At 33.7% G+C, this 26,090-nt stretch overlaps 1 protein-coding gene across 2 annotated transcripts; it reads right to left on the bottom strand.

The window, feature by feature from the left end:
• Positions 1-9,855: 9,855 nt before the first annotated feature.
• LOC108992150 (sodium/hydrogen exchanger 2-like) lies at positions 9,856-22,392 on the bottom strand. Of its 2 annotated transcripts, XM_018966615.2 has the most exons (17): positions 22,145-22,392; positions 21,678-21,774; positions 21,014-21,220; positions 20,746-20,864; positions 20,100-20,197; positions 17,948-18,007; positions 17,510-17,556; positions 17,214-17,408; positions 14,521-14,567; positions 14,269-14,385; positions 13,615-13,681; positions 13,400-13,500; positions 13,193-13,294; positions 12,839-12,977; positions 12,701-12,763; positions 12,290-12,373; positions 9,856-10,390 (listed from the first exon to the last, which is right to left on the bottom strand). In XM_018966615.2, exons 3-17 carry the CDS (start codon positions 21,182-21,184, stop codon positions 10,073-10,075), a joined length of 1,728 nt encoding a protein of 575 aa, XP_018822160.1. In that variant the 5' UTR covers positions 21,185-21,220; positions 21,678-21,774; positions 22,145-22,392; the 3' UTR covers positions 9,856-10,072. The 2 variants fall into 2 exon arrangements, with proteins under 2 accessions (XP_018822160.1, XP_018822158.1); XM_018966613.2 differs by lacking the exon at positions 21,678-21,774.
• Between the last annotated feature and the right edge of the window lie 3,698 nt (positions 22,393-26,090).

The raw sequence follows: 26,090 nt of genomic DNA on the forward strand, positions 1-26,090 counted from the left end.
AAAATCACTCGGTAATCTTTACTTGGATTGCTTTTTATTGAAGTGTATGATTCAAAGGTAGATTTGAAGTTAGGACTTCGACTTCCTTTCTCTTTCATGCACGTGTAGGGTATCCAAGGTCCAAAATCTTGACATCCATTAATGTGCATAATAGAAGGAATGTTAGTGCAGTACTATTAATATGGGTACCCATTTATATACCACAATCTGCCTCTAGTTTGAGAATCTTGACTTAGCAGTACCTCTAATGCTATTACACCACCCTTGAGTTGCGTATTTTGGATTTTCCACAATATTGTCATTCCCAGCTTACAAGCATTCCTCCAATCCCTTTCTTAATTCCCCCTTGCCTAATGCCAACATACCTGATGGACACCAAGGGGTTCATATCACTACCCTTTGTCTGAGCCCATGAAGTATTCCACTAAACACCTCAAGGTACAACATGGTGAGATTGGGGTTTGAGTAATAGATTTTTCTAATTTGACCTATTTTACAAGTTTGCATTATGTCCATGGCCTCAAGATCTGGTGATCTTTGAGACTTTATTCCAGGTACCCTTTTGGGCTTCCCTTTTTTTCTATTCACTTTTCAACTAGGTACTCTGATTTGCTTAAGTGGAGTTTTTCTTTTGCTTCCCTTTGCACTCTATTGAAGCATATGGTGTCTTTGTGGGGTTCTTGGATCCAAAGAGGTGGGTTTTTGTTTTTGGAGATCTATATCGTTCCTCTTTACTTTGCTCTTATCTTTTGCTCTTTTGGCCTTTGTTGCATATTCAAAGTTATGAAAAATCTACATTTATGTGTGAATCCATTAAATTTCTCTCACTTTTTTATGCTTATTGATCCATTACATTTTCTCTCCAAGCTACTAGAGCATAGATTTCTTTTTTCACTTCTATATGAGTATTTGTTTGGTCAAGTAAAGGATGTTGCATTAATCTGGGTTTCTGAACCAATAAAGTGATGACATAGTTATAGCTTCTAGATCAGCTTCTAGAATTCTACAAATTCTATGTCAACTCAGCTTCTAAATCAATATTTGATGATCCAATATGTCGGTGTGGTGTGAAAGCAAACCTAAAGACATGTCATAAGGGCAGAAATTATGGCAGATGATTTTTTACTTGTAAGAATTGGCAAGTAGGATGCCATATTTTAATCATGTCATTGTGGTTGGAAACCAAGCCTGACCCACATGTTTGCTGTGGTATTTTGCAGTATGGCCGATCATGCAAGTTTTTCACATGAGTAGATCCTGAAGTCCCTGAATATGGTATGACTATAATAGAACATCTCCAATCAATGAGCGAACAGTTGTTGGCAAATAATGCTCAGAATGATATACCAATTCAGTAAGCGACATCTAAGTTCAAGTAAAAAATGGAAATAGAAGCTACTCGACATCAAGTAGAAATCCAAGTGGATGCACGTAAAAAGAAGATGCTCATGCGTAGATATAGGGCTGCACTTATAGTGTCGTGAATGTTTTTCATATTTGTATTAATATGGCTACTACTTTACTTTAACCACTCAACAAGGTTGGAAATCTATCTAGTTTTTTGTCAAAAACTTGTTATATGATGTTGGAGTCAAACTAGATATTATGTTTGGTATTGTTAACGTGAGGCAGGGAGATTTGTATATGTATGGTCCTTCAATAGTGATCATACTAGCTTCGTTAAAATTCTTATGTTTGGTATTGTTAAAAGTATTTGACCTGATAGATTTTCTAGCTACATACAACAATGAGTATGCTTCATATTATAGTTTCATAATCAATGGATACTGTGATATTTTATTATTATAATGTGGATAGTACTTGTGTGTTTTTAAAGTTTACTTGCTTATGTAACTAGCATTGGTGCAGTAGTATAGTTCAATAAAGAGTAGACCCCTCTCAATTTCAGACAACATGGGTCCGAAGGAGGCTATTCATCATGAAAATAGCTTCAAAAAGGTAGAACTGAAGTCATTGGAATAAAAAAGTGGCTTTATATCCCTTAAACTTGTTAAAAACAACATAGGAAAATCAATAGAACTCTCTTCACACTCTTATTGCAGGAAAATTATGAAGAAAATGAGGATTTTAATGTATTTATTTTGAATTAAATCAAATATGTATTTCTCTATCTATTGTGGATTTGTGATAATTTATATCCCTTAAACTTGTTAAAAACAACATAGGAAAATCAATAGAACTCTCTTCACACTCTTATTGCAGGAAAATTATGAAGAAAATGAGGATTTTAATGTATTTATTTTGAATTAAATCAAATATGTATTTCTCTATCTATTGTGGATTTGTGATAATCAAGTACCCTACTTATTCGGAACTAGAACATTCATCCACGATGACTGTGAGCAGTATATCAGTTATAATTGCTAGTCTTGTATATCTTGTGTCTTATGTCTTCCTCTCTTTCAAAATCGATTTGATATTTTTCTCCTGAACATATAGCTGTTAAAATGAATTAAAATAAATTGAATAGTGCATATAGAGATCATAAAACCATTGCTCCATTGTCTTTCTTAATATTCTGAGGAGTACACTTGTAGTATAATATGGTATGACTTAATCATTTGAATTGGGTACACTTGTATGACTCGTAGACAATGCCTACCACAGGAACAACCAGCCCAAAATTTTGGCAAAATGCCTCCATACAGTAGAGGCCTTCATTCCGGATTATGTGTCCAAATGTCCCAAACAAGCAGTATTATAGACACGGGCTTGTCCATCTGCCCCTTCCAACTGCATCTTTCACCTCACAATATCCAAAGGGAATGTTGTTGGAAACAAATCAGGAGTAAAATATAATCATGTCTTTATATTGAAAGTACCCGATAGTTAATGTCTAGTACATATCCTAAACTTGAAGTTAGTTTGCATATCAGAAATGGTATTCTCAAAAGACAACAAAAACAACATAAGAAATTATATTCTTACATAAATGAGCACCACCAAACTGAGCAGCAAAATGAGCACAAAAATCAGCACCAAAATTGAGCACCAGCCTTTACACCAACATAGGCAAAATGAACATAAATTTCAAAAGGCTGCACGTAAATATCACCACACTCAGCAATACAGTAAACTGTATAAATGTCTCAACTTAAAGTAATAACTAAACTTTAATATATATACCTTGTATCTTAAAAATCAAGACCACAAACATGAATTTCTTCCAATACAGCTTCTTGCAAAATGTGTCTAAAGAATAGGTCTACAATTCCAAACATGCACCATATTGTTATACCAGTGATTGTACTATTTGGAGTAAAATTAAAGTTCAGCATAAGTGTTGATCTATTATACGTACGGATATTGATATCTATATCTTTATATGTAGGAGTACAACAAGAGTTATAATATTCCAAAAGTTGGTAAAGCTGTTGTACCTACCAAGGGAAGACAAAACATCCACAATTAATATCCTCAAATAATCATATTATATAAAAAAAACTTGCAAATAATATCACAATTGATTGAGCAGTAAAGGCTATAGGAAAATACACCCGGCCAAGCTAGGCAAGCCAAAATCTGCCACAGTAATTCTATTTAGGTGTGGCCTATTCTTTTATTCAAAATTCCAAGACGTATAGTTAACACCGATAGGTTAAAAAATATGATTATAAACACAAAATATAAAAACTACCTAACTTACATGGGCCCATTGTGTCTTTCTTGATTTCAACATATTCACTGCCTTCTTAATGATGATTGTTTTCTCTTAGAAATTGGCCTTCCTTTACTACGAGGAGCTACAAGAATTTTTAAATTTCTGAGACCCTTTTGTCACCCCTAATTATCCAATAGAACAATTATCACACACTGGCTGCACCTCAACACACACCAACTTCAACTTACCTAAGAGTCATTAATTTTGCTCCACCTTCATATGACATTCTTGCAATTGAAGAAATCTCGTAAAATGTCTTGTTCAATGTATTCATTTGGTGTGCATTTAGACTACAACTCAGATCATCGCGGCTACTTCGAACAAGTGTGTAATCTCATTTCAAGTCCTTCATCCACCTATCAAAGATGTGTTTTGAAGGCAACTCTTCCTTGTCATGGAGTGCCAACACACGAATAGCATGCCTACACAAAATGTCATTAAAAGCAAACAACTGACACGTGCACCTTGCTTCTCACTCTCATCGTTCAAAGTCAACAACATATTTTGCACTTTTTCTTAATCAATCCATAACTTGGACTGGTCAGTCACATGATATATAAAAATTCCTCATTCACTCAAAATCAAACCTCTTAACTCTTCTTGAACTTCTTTAAATTTCACATTTGTATAAACTGTTTGGAACTGCCTCTCAATGCCATAAAAATTTATGCACGGAATTTATGTGGAATGAACTAAAGCCAACTACAAGCTCATTCTCAATCATGCGTCTAAATGTATTATCATACTAATCTACAAACTGCTTTAATATTGGCTCTGAATTTACGTAATCATCAAAGAATGCATTTATACCCTATCTTCTTTGAATAGTGACATTAAGTCATTCCTCACGTACGCTGGCACCCACAGATGATGCTCATAATATAACCATTCAAGCCAAAAGTTATCACACAGATCAAAACTATCAAAAAGTTACAGCCAACATTTGTCGAATTCATCACAAGTCAACCTGTCATAAACACACTTGTGTGAACAGTCCAAAGATTGGTTGTTTTCTTTCCCATAATTTGTCATAAGGAGATAACACGATATTCAAGAAATAATCGAGGAAAACGACATACTCGTAAAGCTGGATTTGGATGCCATCATATTGTCTATATGCTCCAAATTTCTTGGGAATTCTTTTCATTATATGCTACAAGTAAAATCGGTGTCGAGATTTAGGAAACACCTTTGCAATTGCATTTTACATAGCTTTATCTTGATCTGTTATTATGGCTTGTGGTGCGCGGTCATCCATGTACTTAACCCATGACTAAAATAACCATACGAATATGTCCATATCCTTCCCAGAAATCAAGTCACATCCAAACCGAATCGATTGACCATGATGATTAACTCCCACCAAAGGAGCAAATAGCATTTTGTATGCATTGGTCAAATATGTCGTGTCAAAAGTTATAACATTACCGAACGACTTGAATGCAACTCTACTACGACCATCAACCCAAAACGCATCCCACAATCTGGTTTCATCATCAATGTCCATGACATAATAGAAACCATCATTTGGCGCCTGCATACAAATGAAGTAGTTTTGTAGTGCTTCGCACCTCCTAACCCAAGCTGAAGTAATCTGACCTCATGTATGTATTTAAGTGCATCTCTCTCTCGAAACGTGAGATTCTCATACCCTCCAACCTCAGCAATGCAAGAATTATAGTTCTTGCTCAATCGAATGCCGATCATATCATTGTATTCTAGTCTTCTCTTCATCATCTCATTCAACCTCTTATGACATCTAATGTATCATGCTTTTCTAGGATTGAGAACATGAGCGTGCTAAAGGAAACCATGGGTCAAGCAAACTCTCCTTCATAACCCGATATGACATTGATCTTTGTCTTGCATCTGTTATGTTCCATCGATCTCGGTGTAAGAATATTTGACGATGTGCTCACAAACATGCCTTGATGGACACAAGCAATGGTGAAATATCTTATTTTTCCATCGGCTTAAATTTTAGAATTTCGCTTTATCACTCCAAAACCAAATTGCTTTGCATACCGCATATAGTATGCCCTTACTTCCTCAGCCGAGAAAAATGACATTCCCTCCTTCAACTTTTCAACAACATCCTCATCTCCAACATTTGGTTTCATCCCTACACAAACATAACATAAGAAACAAAGACAACAAAAAAAAAAAAAAATGATGATAAAGACAACAAAGAAAAAAATCAATGATGCATCAAATATGACATAATCACAACAAAAATACATGTGTTATCATTTTAATTCACGCTCACAATTAGATTGAGCATATGTTATAAGTTTTATTTATGCTCAGCAAAAATGAATCAAATACAGCAAAATTATACACATCCAATGCATTTTCTTATATCATCATTGAACTTCATAGCAACCAAATTTCAAGTTATAAATTTATTATTTACATTTATTTTGGTTTAACTTTAATTATGGGTCAAAAAGAAAACAATTTCATATGTTATAAGTTTAATTCATGCCCACAATTGGATTGACAATATTAGAGGGATAAAAGATTTGTCTAATAATTATATTCACAATCCATGTAAATCTTACTGAATTGATACACACATCCAATGCAGCTGGTTGTTATATCTAATTTCAAAAAGGTCAGATTTTGAAGACGGCACCATGACCAAAACCACGTAATACCACAACTAGCAAGCATTTAAAATATTCAAATATTTATCACAAAACCCTTGTGTAGCAGCATCTCAATACAAAATGTCAAATAGTTCAAACTTTAAGATCGTGATTTGGTAAAAGATCGTCTTTATCATGAAAACTATTTCAAGTTTTGCATTGATCATCAAATTTTACTTTTATACCAGACACTCAAACACATGAACTATGAGAATTTGAATAACAAATTAAATTCACTTTTACTTTTAATCATACTCCAAACAGTTCCTTGTGAAAAATATTCAAGTGATTTCTCCATACGACAGGAGGAGCGACGGAGGTGAGACAAAAGTATGCCAACTGTAAGAGGTATGATGCGGAGGTGGGCTCGAGGGTTGGGCTCGATGTTGTCTGGGCTCGACGTAGTCTAGGCTCTACGTCTCTCTCGGGCCAACTTCAACGGTGGCAACCCATAAAAATGAAAGAGACGTAAGAAGGGCCAGAGAGAGAGAGAGAGAGAGAGAGAGAGAGAGAGGAAAGAAGGGTCTTGGCTTGGATTGAATGTTGGCACGAGGGAAAATTTCACGTCTGAAAGAAAATGAAAGCTGACTGACAAAACTTAGTCTAATCTGGGATGGCAGAATAGATAGAAGCAAAGTTTTTTAGGGTCGTAAACTGATAGTCTTTGGTAGTAAGGGTATCATTACCTAAAAAAGAAAAAGATCCCCACTTGGAGTGTTAGATCTATAAGTATTTTTTTTTTTTTTTTTAACAATTCTACTGAAACTACTATCTAATATGTGTTTATCATTTTTCATCTAATATTATGAGTGCTAGGTTGCACATCTTTCATTGTCTTTTTTAGGGGAGTACATCGAGAAAGTTTAGAAAAGTATTATGTCGGCTTGTGCCGGCAAAAAGAGTATCATCAAATATTTTAGTCTGAAGTTATAAATATTTCACTATTTTTAGGTATAAACTATTTGTAGAGGTTTCTTTTTCAATCTCATAATTTATAATATAAGGTTTAGCTATTTAATATATATATATATATATCTATTATCTATAATAAGCGCCAATCGACCTTGAATAGTATTTTCGTCGACACTTTTTCTTCCATTTTGTCCTTATTTTCTTTCCAATTTTGCCCTCTATTTTCTCATGAAAGTCTCATCGTTTTGTATTTTCTCTTCCTCTTCACCGACTGTTTTGTCCATGCTTTTCTCAACAAAATAGATCATACGCATATGCATGAGACAAAATCAAACCAAAGAAAATCTGTTCCAATTTATACAACTTCACTAACAAAATCATACCTATATAAATTAAACTAAACTAAATCTAAACACAATCTGCAATAAATGTCTACATGTAAAAAAAAAATCTTCAGATCTGCAAACCACCCAAATCCGATCATGAAACGCACCAGATCTACAACGACAGCCACCAAAATGACCCAAATCCGGTCATGAGACCCACCACGCACGGAGGATGTTCACCCAAAGCCGTGAATATGTCGACTCTCTTATTCTCGCACCCACATATTCACAGCTTCAAAAAAATCTTCACATCAGTCTTCGCAGATCTTGTGGAGGACGACGAGCATTGCGGGTAAATACTAATGGAACATAAAGGAGAGAAACCAAGCATTGTCGTGAGTTACTGGAAACATCAACAACTAAGATATATGGAAAGAGAAAAAGAGAAGTGGTTTTGGTTGATGGAAGATAAATGAAAAAGAGAGGGTTGTCAGCTGATGGGGAGAGAGAGAGAGAGAGAGATATGAGAGAGGTGGGGGAAAGAAATGGTGTTGAGAGAAATGAAAAAAGTATCGGTGCATAAGGGAATAAGAGGAGAGAGAGAGAGAAGAGAGGAAAATAATTAGTTAAGTATAATAAAATTAAAAAAAAGTCTAGGGAGCAGCCCCTGTTCACGCATCATCCAAAACACACCTTACGTGGTTAAGTAAATTAACAAATTTATCCCAAGTCCCACGAAGCCCCCTCCCCCCCTCGGCGCGGGAATTCAAAATCCAACGAAGGAATTGCTAACGGGGGGCTGAGAGGGAGTTGCCATGATTGGGGTTCGACAGTGGAGGTTGCTGGGAGGTCGTTCGGTGGTGGTGGCTGGGCTGGTGTACGGTGGCGGCATGGTGGCGAGAAAGGGGGAGACCCATTTCGGGTTGGGCTGATTTGAGCTGCAATGGAAAGGTAGAACGGGGTTCCATGACTTGGGTTCGACGGTGGGAGTTGCTGGGAGGTCGTGGGGCTCTGTGGTGGTGGCTGGGCTGGTGTACGATAGCGGCATGGTGGCGAGAAAGGGGGAGACCCATTTCGGGTTGGGCTGATCTGAGCTGCGATGGAGAGGTAGGACGGGGTTGCCATGACTTGGGTTCGACGGTGGGGGTTGCTGGGAGGTCGTGGGGCTCTGTGGTGGTGGTTGGGCTGGCTCATAAGAAAAATCAATTCCATAACAACAATATTCATTAAATAATAAATGTTACAAATGAATTATCATTTTCATCAAAAGAAAATATATTTAAATTTATAATAAAACACAAAATTCAAAGAAACTACAAACTATATATTTAATATTTGAACTATACTATATAAAGTATCTAAACACTTAAAAAAACAACAAAAATGTAAAATTAAAAAATCTTGATATTCATATATTTATATCTTCTCATTATTTCATACAAGATCATCTACTATATGTCGAAAATATTGCAAAAAAACTTATAGAAAATAAATGGATCATCTATCTTGGCATAGAAATAAATCAACTTGGACAACTCCGTCAAAAGAAATTGAACATTCTCTCCATTAGCCCTATCGGAGAAAACAACGGCATAAAGTTTGAAATCTCTTGTTGTCAAACTTCAAGTGTTGTAATTATATCTCTAAATAAAACATTAACTTCTATAAATCTATAACTTATGTTAACTTCTTATTAGATTTACTTTAATTTTTGTAAATTGATTACATCTTTTAAAGTTTTTTTGAATTTTTTTACTTAGCTTTTGATTTCTCATTTCTAACGTAATCTATTGTATAGATGGATCTTCTAGAACATGGAAGCGAGGTAAAATGTTTATTCATCAATCTGTTTAAAAAATTTGATGCATTACTTGTTTATGTGTTTCCATCATTACAGGATCATCACCTCCCATATTTCAAAAATATTGCAACTCAAATGTCAAAAAAAGAATGGATGATCAATTTGGGAACACAAATAAATGAATATGGACAGTTGTGCCAAAACAAATTTAACGTACTCTCTGTCAATGTTGTACTTGAAGTGGGAACATAAATATTTCAAATGTCTCATTTAAAATTTACTGTTGTTGTAACATATACTTAAAAAATATCTGTATATAGTGCTGAATAGGTTTTTGTTAACTGGGTAAACGTGCCATTGCGCTTACTAGTATGTGTGTAGATAAACCTTGAGTGGGTAACATGCGAGTAATCAGAATTCACGGCCTAACTCACCTCATCGCACTAGACAGACATCATGTGGAGCAGAGGAGGAAGTGTCGGTTGGCTTTCCATTTCATCCAACAAACGAGTCTAATAGTTTTTGGGTTCTTTTTATATATGAAGTCGATGCATAATGTTCAAAGTGGAACTGTAAAGGATCCCATCACTTTCGATTTTACTTACATAAATGCCTAAACTAAATTCCCAGAAATATATTAACTCTATTTACCAAGTATCTTCAAAATTCGAATATTTCCTATATTTATTTCTCCCATTTTTCATTACTGGACAACTAACTCTGGCGGTGAACCGGGGGCATAGGGAACAAAGCCCCTCCCACCAAACACGGGACGCATGACAGCATCATCAAATTTCCGCCAATAGTGATGTACGGTGTTAGTCGGGGTGGTCAACAGCATACGTAAACTAGGTACCTGAGGAATGTTGGTACAACCAATAGCAACCTCCGACTCTTGTCCAATGAGAAGTGGAAGATTTAGAGACTTCTGAGAAGAAAAATCAGACATCATCGTTCTTCCTGAGTGCTTCTGTAGTGGAAGCAAGAACCTTACAAGAGGCTTTGTCAATAATCCACCCACCTGAAAATGACCATAAAATCGAAGATGAGTTACATAACGAACATCATGAGACAGCTTGTCCAATTACAGTTAATCATATTTCATCATTATCTTCATGCCAACATCAAGATGACACACATAACTAATCGGGCCTGGAGTTATCCTTTATTAAGTTCTAGAATATGACCGATTCAAGGATGGAAGGATACACAAATGCTTGGAGGTATGGTGGTAAGAGTTCCCTACTGTAAGAATGTTGAAAGCCAATGATGGGAATCAAATTATGTGAAGCTACAAAGATCCATAGAAGTGCCAATTTCACTGCACACAACCTCACTAGACGGGCCACAGCCAATGATGTTTTTCTTTTTTATTGACACCGAGTGTCCAGGAACAACGTCCCGACTAATCCTGGATGTGCACAGGCCTTCGGCAAGGGATTTTCCACAAATACACCTCAAGTAATTCAAGGGAAAAATTCTCAAGTCTGATGGCTCCTAAAAATTGTTTATACCCAAAGGAATTTGAACCTTAGACCAGGGGGGAATATACGCCCAAGCCCAAGGCCACAACCAATGATGTTGGTGGATGCATTCCCAATACAGATTATCCCACCTCATATATTCATTCAACATCTCTCATTCAAACCTCCCTGAAATTAGTGACTTGTTTTCTTGCCCGTTAAAAACAAAGTAAGAATCTTGATGGGCAATGGCAAGGGCTCTGTTCTATTCATATAGTCATACCAAAATAGAGAGGTTTGGATAGTGAGTTGAGATGAGATAAGATGAAATTAGATAAAAGTTGACAGTTAAATAAAATATTATTTTTAAATATTATTTTTGTTTTGAAATTTGAAAAAATTGAATTTTTTATTATATTTTATGTGGGAGTTTGGAAAAGTTGTAATGATTAGATGAAATAGAATGAGATGAGTTGAGATACTCTCTCAATCCAAACAAGGCTAATTGACCAATATGTGATGAAACCAGACTCTTGCACTTCAAAAAAATCTCATGCCAAAAAGGGAAGAAAAAACCATTGAACCACTGAACTATTAGATGTTCTAATCTTCCAAATGCAGTTATAAATGTATTGAGTTTAACTTCAATATCAGCTCCGTTTGGATTTAGAGATGAGATGAGATGAGAGTTGAGATGGTTTGTGAATAGTAGTGAGATTGTTAAGATGAGTTGAGATGAGATGGTTTTTGAAAATTTTGTGTGTTTGTATTGGAAGTAAGATGAGATAGATGTGGGTCCCACAAATTATTGCATAGTGTTTGTAATGATTTTATTTTATTTATAAATATATTTATAAATAAGTAATAATAATTTATAAATTACCTATAAATTACCTACCCAATTTTTATTTTTTATAATATATTTCATAATAATATTTTTAACCTCAGCCAGCTGATTGCAAAAAGTAAAAAGTAACTATCAGGGAGGTATTTTGTCGTCTACGAAACAGATGAGATGCACTTCAAACGTTTTTATCTACACCGTTTGGATTGGAGATGGTTTTACCGTACGGAGATAGTTGATCTCAACTCATCCCCGAATGCAAACCGGGGCTTAGTGACCACATTAACCTAGTGTTAAGAAGGAAAGGGAGGGAAGGGCAACCACAAGCATGATACTATATGTGGGTAGGTCTGAAATAGCATACGTGGAAATTAGGCAAATCACTGCCTGCAAAAATATTATTCAAGCAACAGACCCCTACAAGACCTCCTTCCTCATCCTCCTATTCATACGTCTATCACAATTTTAATGACCTTAACCTGGTAGTTAACGAAAGAATGGTAGTGGAAACCACATGTATAATTAAAATACCTTATTTAGTTATGGCAAATAATCTTGTAAGAGAACACTCCAAAATCTAAAACTTCAACCTCACTAGAATCAGGTTTCTTACCACAGAAGTAAAGAGAACAACAGTGATGGTGCTGGTGATCATTATTGCATTCCCCAGCAATTGAGTATGCCCTGACCTAGCGAACTGCACACACATCATAATAAGACTTCATCACAGGTAATAACCACCACAAAAGAGCAATGTAATTTTATGACTACATATGGTAGCGACGGATACTCAACATTATCGTTCACCCTCGAGTGCAAAAACATTATACCAAGGAAAAATGCACTAAGACTTAAGGAAAACACCATCCTCACTACCAGGACATAAATAATTACGAGCAAGACAAAGTGGTGTGACTCATGTAGCCCACATAGACTCAGCATGAATACGGCTCCCAACTCAAATGTTGAGAGTGGAGCAGTGACAATGGTGATAAGTAGCAAAGTCAACTTGTTCCAATTTTACCTGATTATAAGCAAGTGCCACAGATACAGCACCTCGCATGAGTCCTGCCCACCAAATGGTCACCTGTTTGACTTATATTAATGAGTCATTAAGAATTACGGGAGATGAAAAGCTCAACACAAGATACCAAATATCTACCTGCTGCTTAAACCCAATTTTGTCATTCTGAGACTTCTTAGTTAGGTTGGATATAAAAGATAGGGGGAATATAAAAGCTGCCCGTCCAATCAGAACCAAGGCAAGCAATATTAAACTCACCCCAACCGATGTCCCAGGACTGTGAAATCACAAATGTAGCTCAGATTACAAAAATGGCACACTCAAGCAACTTACATTGAAAATCATTGTGACAATTATAATATAACTTCAACCTTTCATAATCCTAAAAACAAGGGCAAGTGTAGGCAGGATGAGCATATCAATAATAACGTATAAAGATAAACTGGGAAGATTAAGTTATTAGATTGTTCTTTTGGCGCTGGTAGACACTACCTCTTGCTTACTACTGTCCACTTTTCGATGTCCAAGGCGTCCATACCAACATATAGGAAGATGAAAATCTCTGAGATAAATGACAATGTTGCAAAAGCGTGCCTGCATAGAGGAAAAATAGGAGAGGGAAAACAGTTCATTCAGCTGATGTAGGGAGGGGAAATTATTATGCGATGGAGAGAGAGTTTGTTTCGATAGTTAACATACTTAGTTGTGACTCTTGAACATTCAGTCACATTATGCCATGTGTAGTGTGACATGACAATCCCACAAAAGAACACAGTGAGAATACCACTTAGATAGAACAGCTGGAACACAAGTTTTAACATCAGCATTAGAATGTTCAGTTGTGTTAAATCCAATTATTAAATCTGAAACAAAAGCAATCGGAAGTTTCAGCTCAACATATTAGAAAATCTCACTTCAGCCATCATGTATGAAAGGTAAGCCATTAGAATCATCAGGGCAACTTCACGATCAGTAGAGTGCCTGGAAAAAATTTGATGATATAAATCATACTAAAACAAAAGACTAAGAGAATAGAAAACTGTATTGTTTTCTCTTTTTAGTAATCTTTCTCCATCATGTACTGTATTGTTTTCTCTTTTTAGTAATTTTTCTCCATCATGTAAAGACTTGATACAACTTAAAAGAGTAAATTATTTTTTGCCCTTTTCGAGAAGATGATCATTTTAGTGGAATGGTTGTGCCAAAAATACGATTCTAAAAGCTTTATAGGCTGAAACATACTGGGCAATACTAGATAATTGCTATACATATAAAACCTTCAACACACCCACATAACTCAATTAGCTGCTTTAAATAATTGTTGATTAATTTTTTAATTGATCATAATAATCCATAGTTATAAACCAAATCCTTATTTGAATTGTATGTAGCCAAAGATTAGCTCAGCATATTCTGAAACTAAAGGAAATTAAGAAGATTAAAATCCAAATTGAACAACACCTATCATATTTAGGTAAACTCTATATAACATGTGATTCCCCATATGATAAAGATAAGAGTAAGTAGTATATGGGATCCCACGTTGCTTGGGAATGAGACTTTCTTACTCTTTACAAGGTTCCAATGGGGCTTCACTTGTATCATTGACCAGTCCTTTTGACGTGCAAGTCATGTGGCTTGGGCTTTCCGTTGGGGCGTTACAAATGGTATCAGAGGCAAGTTTTCTTCATCAAAGAATACCATAGAGCTTACATGTGAACTTTCGATACCATGATAAAAACAAACAGAAACCAAAAGAAAAGAAACTTGACCGACATAATTAAAAACAGACAAAAAGGCAATTATTAGCTTTTATCTACCTGCCAAAGTACAATTTCCTTATTATGTACGCACTAAGCAATCCAACCTGCAAGTAGAAGATAGAAAATGTCAATAGATAGGATTATGCTATATGCATACATGCATCTTGTATGTCCCGCAAGCATCCCACCCCAAAACAACTGCATCCATAAATAAAACATTTCTTTTGTCCCAAATGAAATTGTTGCCCAAGAAGGCTTGGGGCAAAAGCAATTGGATATCACTTATTTAAGGAGCGGTTTAGATAGTGAAATGAAATGAGATGGAATTAGATGAAAGTTGAAAGTTGAATAAAATATTGTTAGAATATTATTTTTTAATGTTATTATTATTTTGAGATTTGAAAAAATTGAATTATTTATTATATTTTGTGTGAAAATTTGGAAAATTGTAATGATGACATGAGATGAGATGAGATGAAATATATTTTCACTATCCAAATGGGGCCTTAAATCTTCTAGGTGAGTAAAGACAACGATTTAAGCCTCTTTTGGTTATACAAATGAAATGAGATGAAAGTTGAATAAAATCTTGTTAAAATATTATTTTTAATATTATTTTTGTTTTAGGAATTAAAAAAGTTGAATTGTTTTTTATATTTTGTTTGAGAGTTTGGAAAAATTGTAATGATTTTTTTTTTATAAGTAAGAATCTTTATTGAATCGAATGAAACTAGGGGAAACCCATGTACATAGGAAGTATATAAAATGAGACACCTAATTACATTCTAGAAAGCTAAAAAGAAAATAAAAACTCATGAGCATTCCCTCCCTTTAGTACATTAGCAGAAAACCACTGAAAAAGAGAAAACAAAGAAATTCCAGATTTTCCCCCACTGCTCACTCCTTGTTATTAAAGCACCTGTCATTTCTTTCCATCCATAAACACCACATTAAGCACAGTGGTATCATCCTCCACACCGCTACCAGTTGAGAGCTATTATGATGCCTATTCCGACATGCTAGTAGATCCACCACTCTTAGACATAACCCAACTCAGCCCAACTCTACTAAGGGCTTGTTTGGTGCTTGAGATGATATGAGAATTTTGTGAATATTAGTAAGATAGTTTGTAAATAGTAATTAGATTGTTTGAATTGAGTATTTTTTAGATTTTGGGAATGGAGAGAAAAAGTTAAATAAAAAATATTATAAAGTTAAAATATTGTTAGAATATAGTTTTATAATATTATTTTTGTTTGAGAATTTGAAAAAGTTGAATTGTTTTTTATTTTTTGTTTGAAAGTTTAGGAAAATTGTAATGATTAGTTTGAAAATGTTAGTATTTGAATTATATTTGGGAAGGAGACGAAATGAGATGATATAAGAATTTTGGGATGAGATCTATTTCCAAACAAACCCTAAGAATGCCAATCCATAACTCCCTAGCCACCTCAGGCTCACAATGTAAAAGTAAATTATCAATCGATTCCTCATTCTTCTTACACATGAAGTACCACTCCATAACAATCATACCATGTTTCCTAAGATTATCAACCGTCAAAATCTTCCCAAGTGTAGTTGTTCATGTAAAAAATGAACTTTAGACAGCACAAAAACCCTCCAAATGCTCTTCCACGGAAAAGAGACATGTTGTTGAACCGTCAAAATTATAATAATTAGATGAGATGAGATGGTTTGCGAAAACAAACCAAGCCTTAGGTTTAGGAGTGATAAACGGTCGGTCCGGACCGAGACTAAGATCGGTCGGTCACGGTCCAAGGTTTTTCCGGACCGAACCAGACCGAATGAAAAATAAAAATAAAAAACTATATATATTATTTATATAATAATTGTACAATTAACAATAGAAAATTTTAAATATGTTATTAACACTTGTTAATATTCTATCAATTAACTAATATATAATATCAATTAGTTAATTATATAGTAATTATATAAATTAATAATGTAATTTTCATCTAATTTATTATCATTGACCATATAAAATATTTTTTTATTGAGTTTGTTACATGATCCACATTAATAAGTCACTTAATTTAATTTAGTATTTTAAATAAATTTTTTTTATTAATAGATTTAAAAAAAGAAAAAACAATTAGGCCGGACTGAATGGACCGACCGTACCGAACCGGACCGATAGCTACCAGTCTGGTTTGGTCCCTATGGGTGTTCAGTCCGGTCTGGAAAAAAATGATGGACCGACGTCGGACTGGACCGATCGATTTGCACCCCTACTTAGGTTGCGTTTGGTTATTAAATCAAACTCAACTCATCTCAAACCAATCATTGATGGAACCCACTATTTTTTCAACTTCCCATAAAAAATGTTAATTTACTTCATACATTTCAATCTAAAAATTTAAATCCATCTCAATGAGACCACAAAATATTATTATTCACAACTCAACTCATCTCTCAACATCCAAACATAACCCTAACTAGCCCACATGCAGGATGTTAATAAAAATTTCTTCTCAACTTATTCACAAGAGGATACTTCTTGAATTTATTAAGTACTATTGTTAAGTTAAAGGGTCTCAAGAGCACGAAGAACACAATTCATAATTCATGTCACCACATGAAAAGAATTAACATTGCTAACCCTAAATTGAAGCAATAAGGCAATGCAAATAACTAGAGAATGAGCACACAGTACATTTGAGTGCATGCACACAAACCCACAAATGCAGAGAGAGAGAGAGGAAGAGAGAGAGGTTAGAGGGACTCACTCCTATCCCCAGCACCGTGCTGGTGAAGAATAAATATAAGAAGTTGCCGATGAATTGCAAGGCAATGGTTGAGGTGATATGAGAAAGGTCAAATCTCTGGATTGCATTGAAAAGTACTACAGACGTGGCATCATTAACTACACCTTCTCCGAAGACTAGACTATACAGTAAAGGTGTCTCTTCCTGATTAAGAACCTGTCACATTAGATGGACATTTAGAAAAGAATTTGTTTTCTAAGTCTTCCACAAATTTTTAACTACTGTACACAGCTACTGCCTTCACAATATACTTTTACCTGTAATGTGCAAACAGAATCTGTAGCTGAAAGGATAGCTCCAAGTGCTACAAATAATGAAGTCAAATAATAATCATGGAAGAGTCAAGAGAATAAAACAATATAATAGATACCACTTTTTAACCTTAAGTGAAGATATAGCTTGCAGTGAGGCAGGTACTTTTTTGCAGACAATCATAGGTATAGTATTGGGAACAGTTAGTGTCAGACACAAACAGCCAGAGAGAGAGAGAGAGAGAGAGCCATGAACTTAAAGAGTCAGCTTTCAAGGGGGTTCAACAAAATATTTGCATGCAGGTCAGCATTCCAACCCAAAACATAAAGCAAAGAGGTGTGCGGAGTCTTTTGCTGCCCCACCTTTAAAATTGTAATCAAAAGATCCCACACCAATAGAAAATGCGAAAGTTTAAATCAACATAACAAAGTGATAGAGATTACCAAGATAATCTCCAATCTCCAGGAAACCAATATCCAATTTTTTGAATAGTTGTAGTGAACCTGGATCAAGATTTCAAAAGCCAAGAACATCAAAAAACATAGTTCTGAATAGGTACCAATAGGACCAAATATAAAGTTAGGAACCAGAACCAGTTCCTTTTTCTTTTTCTTGACTAACTATAATTATTTACTTTTCATTTTTGGTGGTAGCTTCTCTCTTTCCATCCCAAGAATGGCGTGAATACTAACATTGTGATGATAAATGTGAACATGACATTGATATCCATCAAAAACATTCATGCACAAGTCCTACCCGGTATCATTAAGTAGTCAACTTGAAAAAACATAATTTTGCCGACTGCTCCAAAGCATGCATGTATGTCTTGGGAGTAAATATCACAAACCTTTGTGGAGAACATGCACAATACAGTTTTTCCAGAAAGAGGTTTACAACATATCAAATATCTTGAGTTTCGGAGCCTTTTACATACAACCTTGTAAAAAACAATTTTGTTGTTGATAAAGTGCAACCTCATAACTAGACAGAATAACATTACAGCTGTTTTCTAATCATAAAATCCAGCATCCAGCAGAGAATGTACCCCTATTACTTTCTAACAAAGAATATAAAGCTACCTATTGCGTCATGACCCAAAGGATTATGCATTACGATTAAATAGAATGCTTGAAACTGTTAGCACCAGAACCATTCCCATTGAAAATTGTGTCCTAATGTTCAGATTCATAAGTTACTGATAAAAAAACACTTCAGATTCACAAGTTTTTTAAATCATAATGACCACTAGAAAAGATCCACTATCCATCTAGGCATGACGCCAACTCAATCCAATTAGGTTAAAACCAGTATGCCAAAGGTAGCTACTTCAAAATGTAGTAACAAGTGATCCACAATTTTCCCATCCCTCTTACACATGCAGCATTAAATAATAATTACAATATGTCACCTCCTAAGTTATCCAGAGTGAGTTTTCCCTAAAGCCACCACCCAAGCAAATACAGCTGCTCTCAGTGGGGTTTTACTCTTCAAATGCTCTCCCATGGGAAATGCAACCGTTTGTGGGAATATAACAAACGATAAAATGATTTATGTTCAAACACACCTGTCTGATGGGACCCACAACAGCTTTTATTCTCTCCCATATCTCACACTAGCTGGGTAAAACTGGGTAAAGACCGACACCAAAATATTCATCTCCCAACCATGTGTTGCACTGAAAAATCCAACTCCCCAATAACTTTAACCATCTCAGAACTGCAAATTATCAACTACTGAAACATTTTTCACCCATGCAAAGAGACATGAAGAAGATAATCCTCTGTTTCACAACAGACTTAAAATTATATAAGAGTGGTTTTCTATATATCAGGTACTTTCTAATGCTTCTATTGTAATATCAATTGCATAAAGAAATCTAGCAACAAGTTGTCTCTGATGTAGAACAGATTACAGAAAGATATATTGAGAAAATTGAAAGAAATAAAGTTCAGAGGGATTCGTGCTGGAGCTAGGTTGATGTTAGGGTCGACCACCCTCAGCTGGATTGATACCAATATCAGTCATACTTCAGCTGGGTTGATGCAAATATTGGCAACCCTTCAACCATAGGTACATGTAGCATCGAGGTTGACCACCACATCGACTACCATTCGACTGAACATACTTATAATTATATTATGTTTTGACGAGAGCCTGCATCCTACTCTAGAATACAAAACATGGTTTTCTTCATTGTGTTCTTTCTCTCCTTGTAGGGTGAAAGATCCCAAGAAAGGACATGTTCTTCTTTCTTGAACCACCTTCCACTTTATCAGTCTCCCTTGTGTAATCTTTCTTTTTTATTTTATAATAACAGAAATATCTATACAATTAATGCGGTAACATATCACAGGGTGCTATAGTCAATTTAACTAATATGGAAAAAATATCAGGCGGATCCTCATGCTTGTGTGCATAAACACTCTCTTTTAGTCAGTAAAATGCATGTATGTAAAACCCATATACCTATGTGTGCCTACATGCATATATTTGCACAAGGAGGAAAAGATTGATCAATCGTATAGCAATAAGCAATGCAACATCGTGTATTTAAGACTGCATATTTAATTGATGTAAATTTAATTCTGAACATACCTAGTGTTATGATGATGAAGGATATTAAAGTACCAACAGCACCAAACAAAATGATTGTAGAAAAATTTTGGAAAAAATGCTTCTTTTTCATCTGAAAACTGCACAGAAAAAACATCTGATCAGAAACTAAGCATTAAAAAATTATTTTAACATGCTAAAGAACGTTCTTTAAGACAGGAATTGAAAATATAATATGCCAATCCAACCACGATCCTCTCACATCAATAAAAGTTGACAATAATAAACGCAGCACAGCAAAAGAGAACGGGTCTATCCAAAAACAAGAAAGGAGAATATCAACAGTCAGTTCAAGATGAAAGAAGCTAAGCTTTATGCTATCCCAGATTACAAACCGTGGTTCACGAGAACAGAGACAAGTGAAGAAAAAAATTAAAACAAATGCAAAGATGCTACTAGACTTCACATAAAAAGCAGATAAACAAAGAAATGAACCACTATTTCTAGTATAAAGAAAATGCTGCAAGGAGACAAGACTTGGATATAATACACTTAAATCTTCGAGCATATATTTCGGACCTAACGGAAATCACAAGCAATGCACTGAAGTAGCAACATTGAAAAGTAATGAATAAAGCAAAAGGCATTAACTAAAAAGGTGAAGGTCGTAACGAAGAACAAAACTTACCCAGCATTAAATATAATAGGTGGAAGAAGATAAATAAAGAACAGTCCTTCATTAAATACTAAGATGTGAGAGCTTTTCCCCTGAGTACGTAGTAGAATTACAACTCCACAACAAAGGCCCTGCAACCAACCCCCAAAAGAAAATTAAAATAAAAAAGGACAGAGTTCCATAATACTGCAAAAAGTAGGGATGATTTAAGAAAATATATCCAACCATAATTAAAAGTATAAGGCATATGCCTAATATTATATAAGGTAGAGAAACTCACAATCAGAAGGGCAGAAACTGATTCAGTCAGCCACCGGCTCTTCTCTAGAAGATGCCCAATTATAATACAAGCACTAAGAAGCAATACAAATAAAGTTATAGCATCAACCGAGACTTCATCAGGTCCGGTCATTCCCAACCTCATCAGAACAGACCCCAAAGTGAAACCCATGAAGCCACCTCGATCTCAAACAGGTCCAAGAAATCACTGTTCATTGACACAAGATTTAACTGAATGTATATTAAAAGTGCATTGACATTTTTCTGTAACAAGTTAAAAACAATTTCTTGTAAATATAAGATTTCAAATCTATGTAAGCTCTGCATCCAAGTTTTACCGACAGGACAAAAACTTCAGATCATGGAATTAAAACAATGAAATTAAGGATGGATATCAAACTTACTTATTAAAAAAAAAAAAAAGGAAGGATATCAAAGAAAGTTTATCAAATTTGTCTATTTACTAGAGATATTAGAAAGATAGGATTAAACAACCAAACAGAGTCCTCTAAATAAACATTCGAAGAGGGAGGGAAAAAACTTGCTTGAAACGTTAAAAACATCCGCTAAATCTTGGTTATCTTGAAGTGTACCGAAATATAGAATTTTTCAATTTAAAAAGAAACGAAAAGGATTTAAAAAACTGCGGTTAACAGAATACATACCAACAATATTCAGCCTAAAACGAAGTGTGATGATTATTCGATTGGGAGTAGAACAAAGAAGCGCCGACCAGAAATCGTAAGCCTCGAAATCTTTTACCTTTTACAAATTTCATCGAGTTTCTCAGCAACCAAACAAAAAAAAAGTACACAAAAAGTTCCACGTCACTGAAAACAAGACCACTAGTCAAAGCCAATTTATTCCTTCCATTACCTTATACGCTAACCAATTTCAGTTTGAAGAAACAAAAACCTAAAGCAACCAGCGAAATCAAAACCTAAAGAAAAATAACAATAATAAAAACCTAGCCGCTAACGAATTTAGCTCTTCCACATTTAAGAAGCCGAAGATAAATTCAAGAAAAAAAAAACATAAAAAGCGTAATAGCTAAGTTTTCATCTTCCATCCCTCCATTTCATCAGAAAGCAACCAATCTCAAATAAAAACTAGAGCTCATAGACTCGTTTACCTGGAACTCCCTTCGTATCGTAATTTCTAGACAGTTGATCGTCTCTTGGCGCTTGGACAAGAAAACTTGAGAGAGAGAGAGAGAGAGAGAGTACAACGGAGGGAGTCAGAGAGTTTATAGTTGGGGCAATTGGAAGACCGAGAGAGAGAGAGAGAGTACAAAGGAGGAGTCGGAGAGTTTGAAGTTGGGGACAATTGGAAGACCGAGAGAGAGTGAGAGTATAACGGAGGGAATCAGAGAGTTTGAAGTGGGGGACAATTGGAAGACCGGGAAAGGAAGGTGAAGGAGGGAGTTTTATACAGTGCGGTCGAGAAGGAAAAATTGGGAAATCTGAGCCGTTGGATCAATCGACGTGGATGTATGAGAGTGAAAAGAATTTAAATTCTTATATTGCTTTCCCTAAGAAACAAATTTCCTCCTGAGTATGAACAGTGACAATTGCATACATAGATGTCGTGTCCTTTTTAACCGTTCGTTCGTGTTCAGAAACATCAAACTTTTAAAAATAAATCATCTCTTTTTTTTTCACTTTGCCTAAATTTTCAAATATAAGATAATCATTGGCGCGATGGATGTGATAGAAAATTTTAAAAAAGTTTGAAAATATTTTTTAAGATAATTATTTATTAAATTTTAATGAATGAGAGATAAAAATTTGAATATTTTTTAAATAATGTTTCTATTAGGATTTTTTAAAGGTGATGAGTAGAACTTAAATGATATTTTATTATGAATAATTCTATATATAATCTTAGGGTGTACAAGTCTCCAATACTTCTTATGAAAAATAGTAAGATTCATAATTAAAAAATACTTTTTTTTATATGAGTCAAAGATTTATCCATTTGTTTTTCAAAAATAATCCGTGAGATTTATACACTCTAAAATTATAAGTCTCATATAAACATTTTATAAAAAAGTGTGTCACACTAATAAACAATAAATTTTTTTTGCTATTTTGATTTTTTTGTTATGATAATATTTAATGAGAAGATGAAAAGTTGAAATAACATATTTTTAAAAAAGTTTAAAAGATATTTGATTATAGATTATCAAAAGATAAGTTTTGAAATATTTCAAAAAAATTGTTAAGAAGTTGGATCCAAGATAGGAGTTTGGGTCACTTCCAAGTAAGTATTCAGCACTATCAACTGGTTTGATAATAGTAACAAATAGAAAAAATGGTCTTAAACACCGTATAAGATGGGAATTCTCTCATCTATATTGAAAAACTTGTTGTGAAATTTAAATTCTTATATTGTTTTCCTAATGGGAAATAAAATTTACTCCTGAGTTTGAATGAACGGTCACAATTGCATGTGTCTGTTGTATCCTTTTCACCATTTGTTCATCTTTAGAAGCATGCAATTTTAAAAAATAAATAATCTCTCTCTTTTTACTTTGTCTAGATCCTCGGATATAAGATATTCATTGGATGATTGATGTGGTAGAAAAATTTAATAAAGTTTAAAAATATTTTTTGAAATAATTACTTATTAAATTTTAAGAAATGGGAGATAAAAAATTGAATATTTTTTTAATAATGTTTATATTAGGATATGTGAAAGTTGATAAGTAGAACTTAAATAATATTTTATTATGAGTAATGCTAAATACAGTTTTAAGGTGTATAAATTTCGAACACTTCCTATAAAAAAATAGTGAGATTCATAATTAAAAAATTAATTTTTTTCTATGGGTCAAATATTTATCCTTTTGTTTTTCAAAAAAGAGTGTGGGATTTGCACACTCTAAAACTACAAGCCCTATAAGTATTTTGTAAAAAAGTAAGTCACACTAATAAAGAATAATTTTTTTTACTACTTGGATTATTCTGATTTTTAGGTTATAGTAATATTTAATGAGAAGTTGAAAATTTGAAATAACATCATTTTTAAAAAGTTTAAAAGATATTTGATTAGAGATTATATAAAAAATATATTTGAAATATTTAGAAAAAGTTGTTGGGAAGTTGGATCCCAGATATGATTTTAGGTATCTTTCAAGTAAGTATTAATCACTATCAAGTGTTTTAATAATGGTAACAAATAGAAAAGATCTTCTTAAACACCATACAAAATGGGAATTCACCCACCTATACTGAAAAATTAGCTGTGGAATTTAAATTTTTATATTGTTTTCCTAATGGGAATGGTTAATTACACTTTACCCTCTCGAACTTTCACTCAATTCACAATGTGCCTCTGAAACTAATAATTGCATCAAAGTGGACTCTTGAACTTTCAAAACTTCTCAATCCCCCCATTAGTCTACAAGCAGCATCAAATCTAATTGAAATTCACTGTAAAGATGTAATTTTTATCTAATTTATTATTGGTCATATAAAATATAAAATAACATATGCTATCAATTAATAATTAATCATTAACCATATATAAAATTATTTTATACCTAAGTTGCAAGCAAGTATGAATAATCTATGTATATAATGAAATTATTTTATATTTATTAACCATATATAAATTAATAAAAAATTATTTAATGACTTATAGTTTATTATTAATTGATAGCATATATAATTTTATATTTTATATGGTCAATGATAAGAAATTAAATAAAAATTATATATTTGCAGTGAATGTTATGCACATGAGCAGTATGTGCAGTGAATTTTCGTTAGATTTAACGCTGCTAGTAGACGGAATGGGTGATTGGAAAGTTTTGAAAGTTTGAGGGTCCACTTTGATGCAATTATTAGTTTAGAAGACACATTATGAATTGAGTGAAAGTTCGAGGGGATAAAGTGTAATTAGTCTTAATGGGAAACGAGATTTCCTTTTGAGTTTGAACGAACGGTCACAATTGCGTGCATGTCTGTTGTTTTCATCGTTGGTTAGACTTTAGGAACATCTAATTTTAAAAAACAAAGAATCTCGGATATAAAGTATTCATTGGCCGATGAATGCGGTATAAAATCTTAAGAAAGTTTGAAAACATATTTTGAGATAATTATTTATTAAATTTTAAGGAATGAGAGATAAAAGTTTGGATATTTTTTAAATAATGTTTATATTAAGATTTGTGAAAGTTGATAAGTAGAATTTAAATGATATTTTATTATTAGTAATGTTAGTTACAGTCTTAGAGTGTACAAGTTTTGAATACTTTATGTTAAAAATAGTGAGATTCATAATTAAAAAATAATTTTTTTATATGGGTCAAATATTTACCATTTTTTTTTTCAAAAAGAGTTTGTGTGATTTGCACACTCTAAAACTAAAAGTCATATAAGCATTTTGTAAAAAAATGGGTCACAATAATAAAGAATAATTTTTTTACTATTTTGATATTTTTGTTATGATTATATATAATGAGAAGTTAGAAAGTTAAAATAACATAATTTTTAAAAAGTTTAAAAAATATTTGATTTAAGATTATCAAAAGATAAGTTTTAAAATATTTTGAAAAATATATTGAAAAGTTGGATCCTAGATAGGATTCTGAGTCTTTTTCAAGTAAGTATTAAGCACTATTAAGTCTTGTAATAATGGTAACAAATAGAAAAATTCGTCTTAAACACCATATAAGATCCATCTATTCTGAAAAACTTCTTGTGGAATTTAAATTCTTATATTGCTTTCCTAATGGGAAACAAAATTTTCTCTTGAGCTTAAACGAACAGTCACAATTACCTGCGTGTTTGTTGTGTCATTTTCACTGTATGATCGTCTTTAGGAGCAACCAATTTTCAAAAAGGTTAATTACACTTTATCCTCTCCAACTATCACCCAATTAACAATGTGCCCTCAAAACTATTGATTACATCAAAATTGACCCTCTTACTTTCAAAACGTATCAATTCCCCCCTTTCGTTTACAATGAGCGTTAAATCGAACGTAAGACTCACCCACGTGCTTCTCACATGCTAATTCTTCAATGCAAAGATAAAATCACTCCTCACTCCATCGGCTTCCATTTCCCCAAA

Source organism: Juglans regia, chromosome 11 (assembly GCF_001411555.2).
Source record: "Juglans regia cultivar Chandler chromosome 11, Walnut 2.0, whole genome shotgun sequence".
NCBI lineage: Eukaryota > Viridiplantae > Streptophyta > Magnoliopsida > Fagales > Juglandaceae > Juglans > Juglans regia.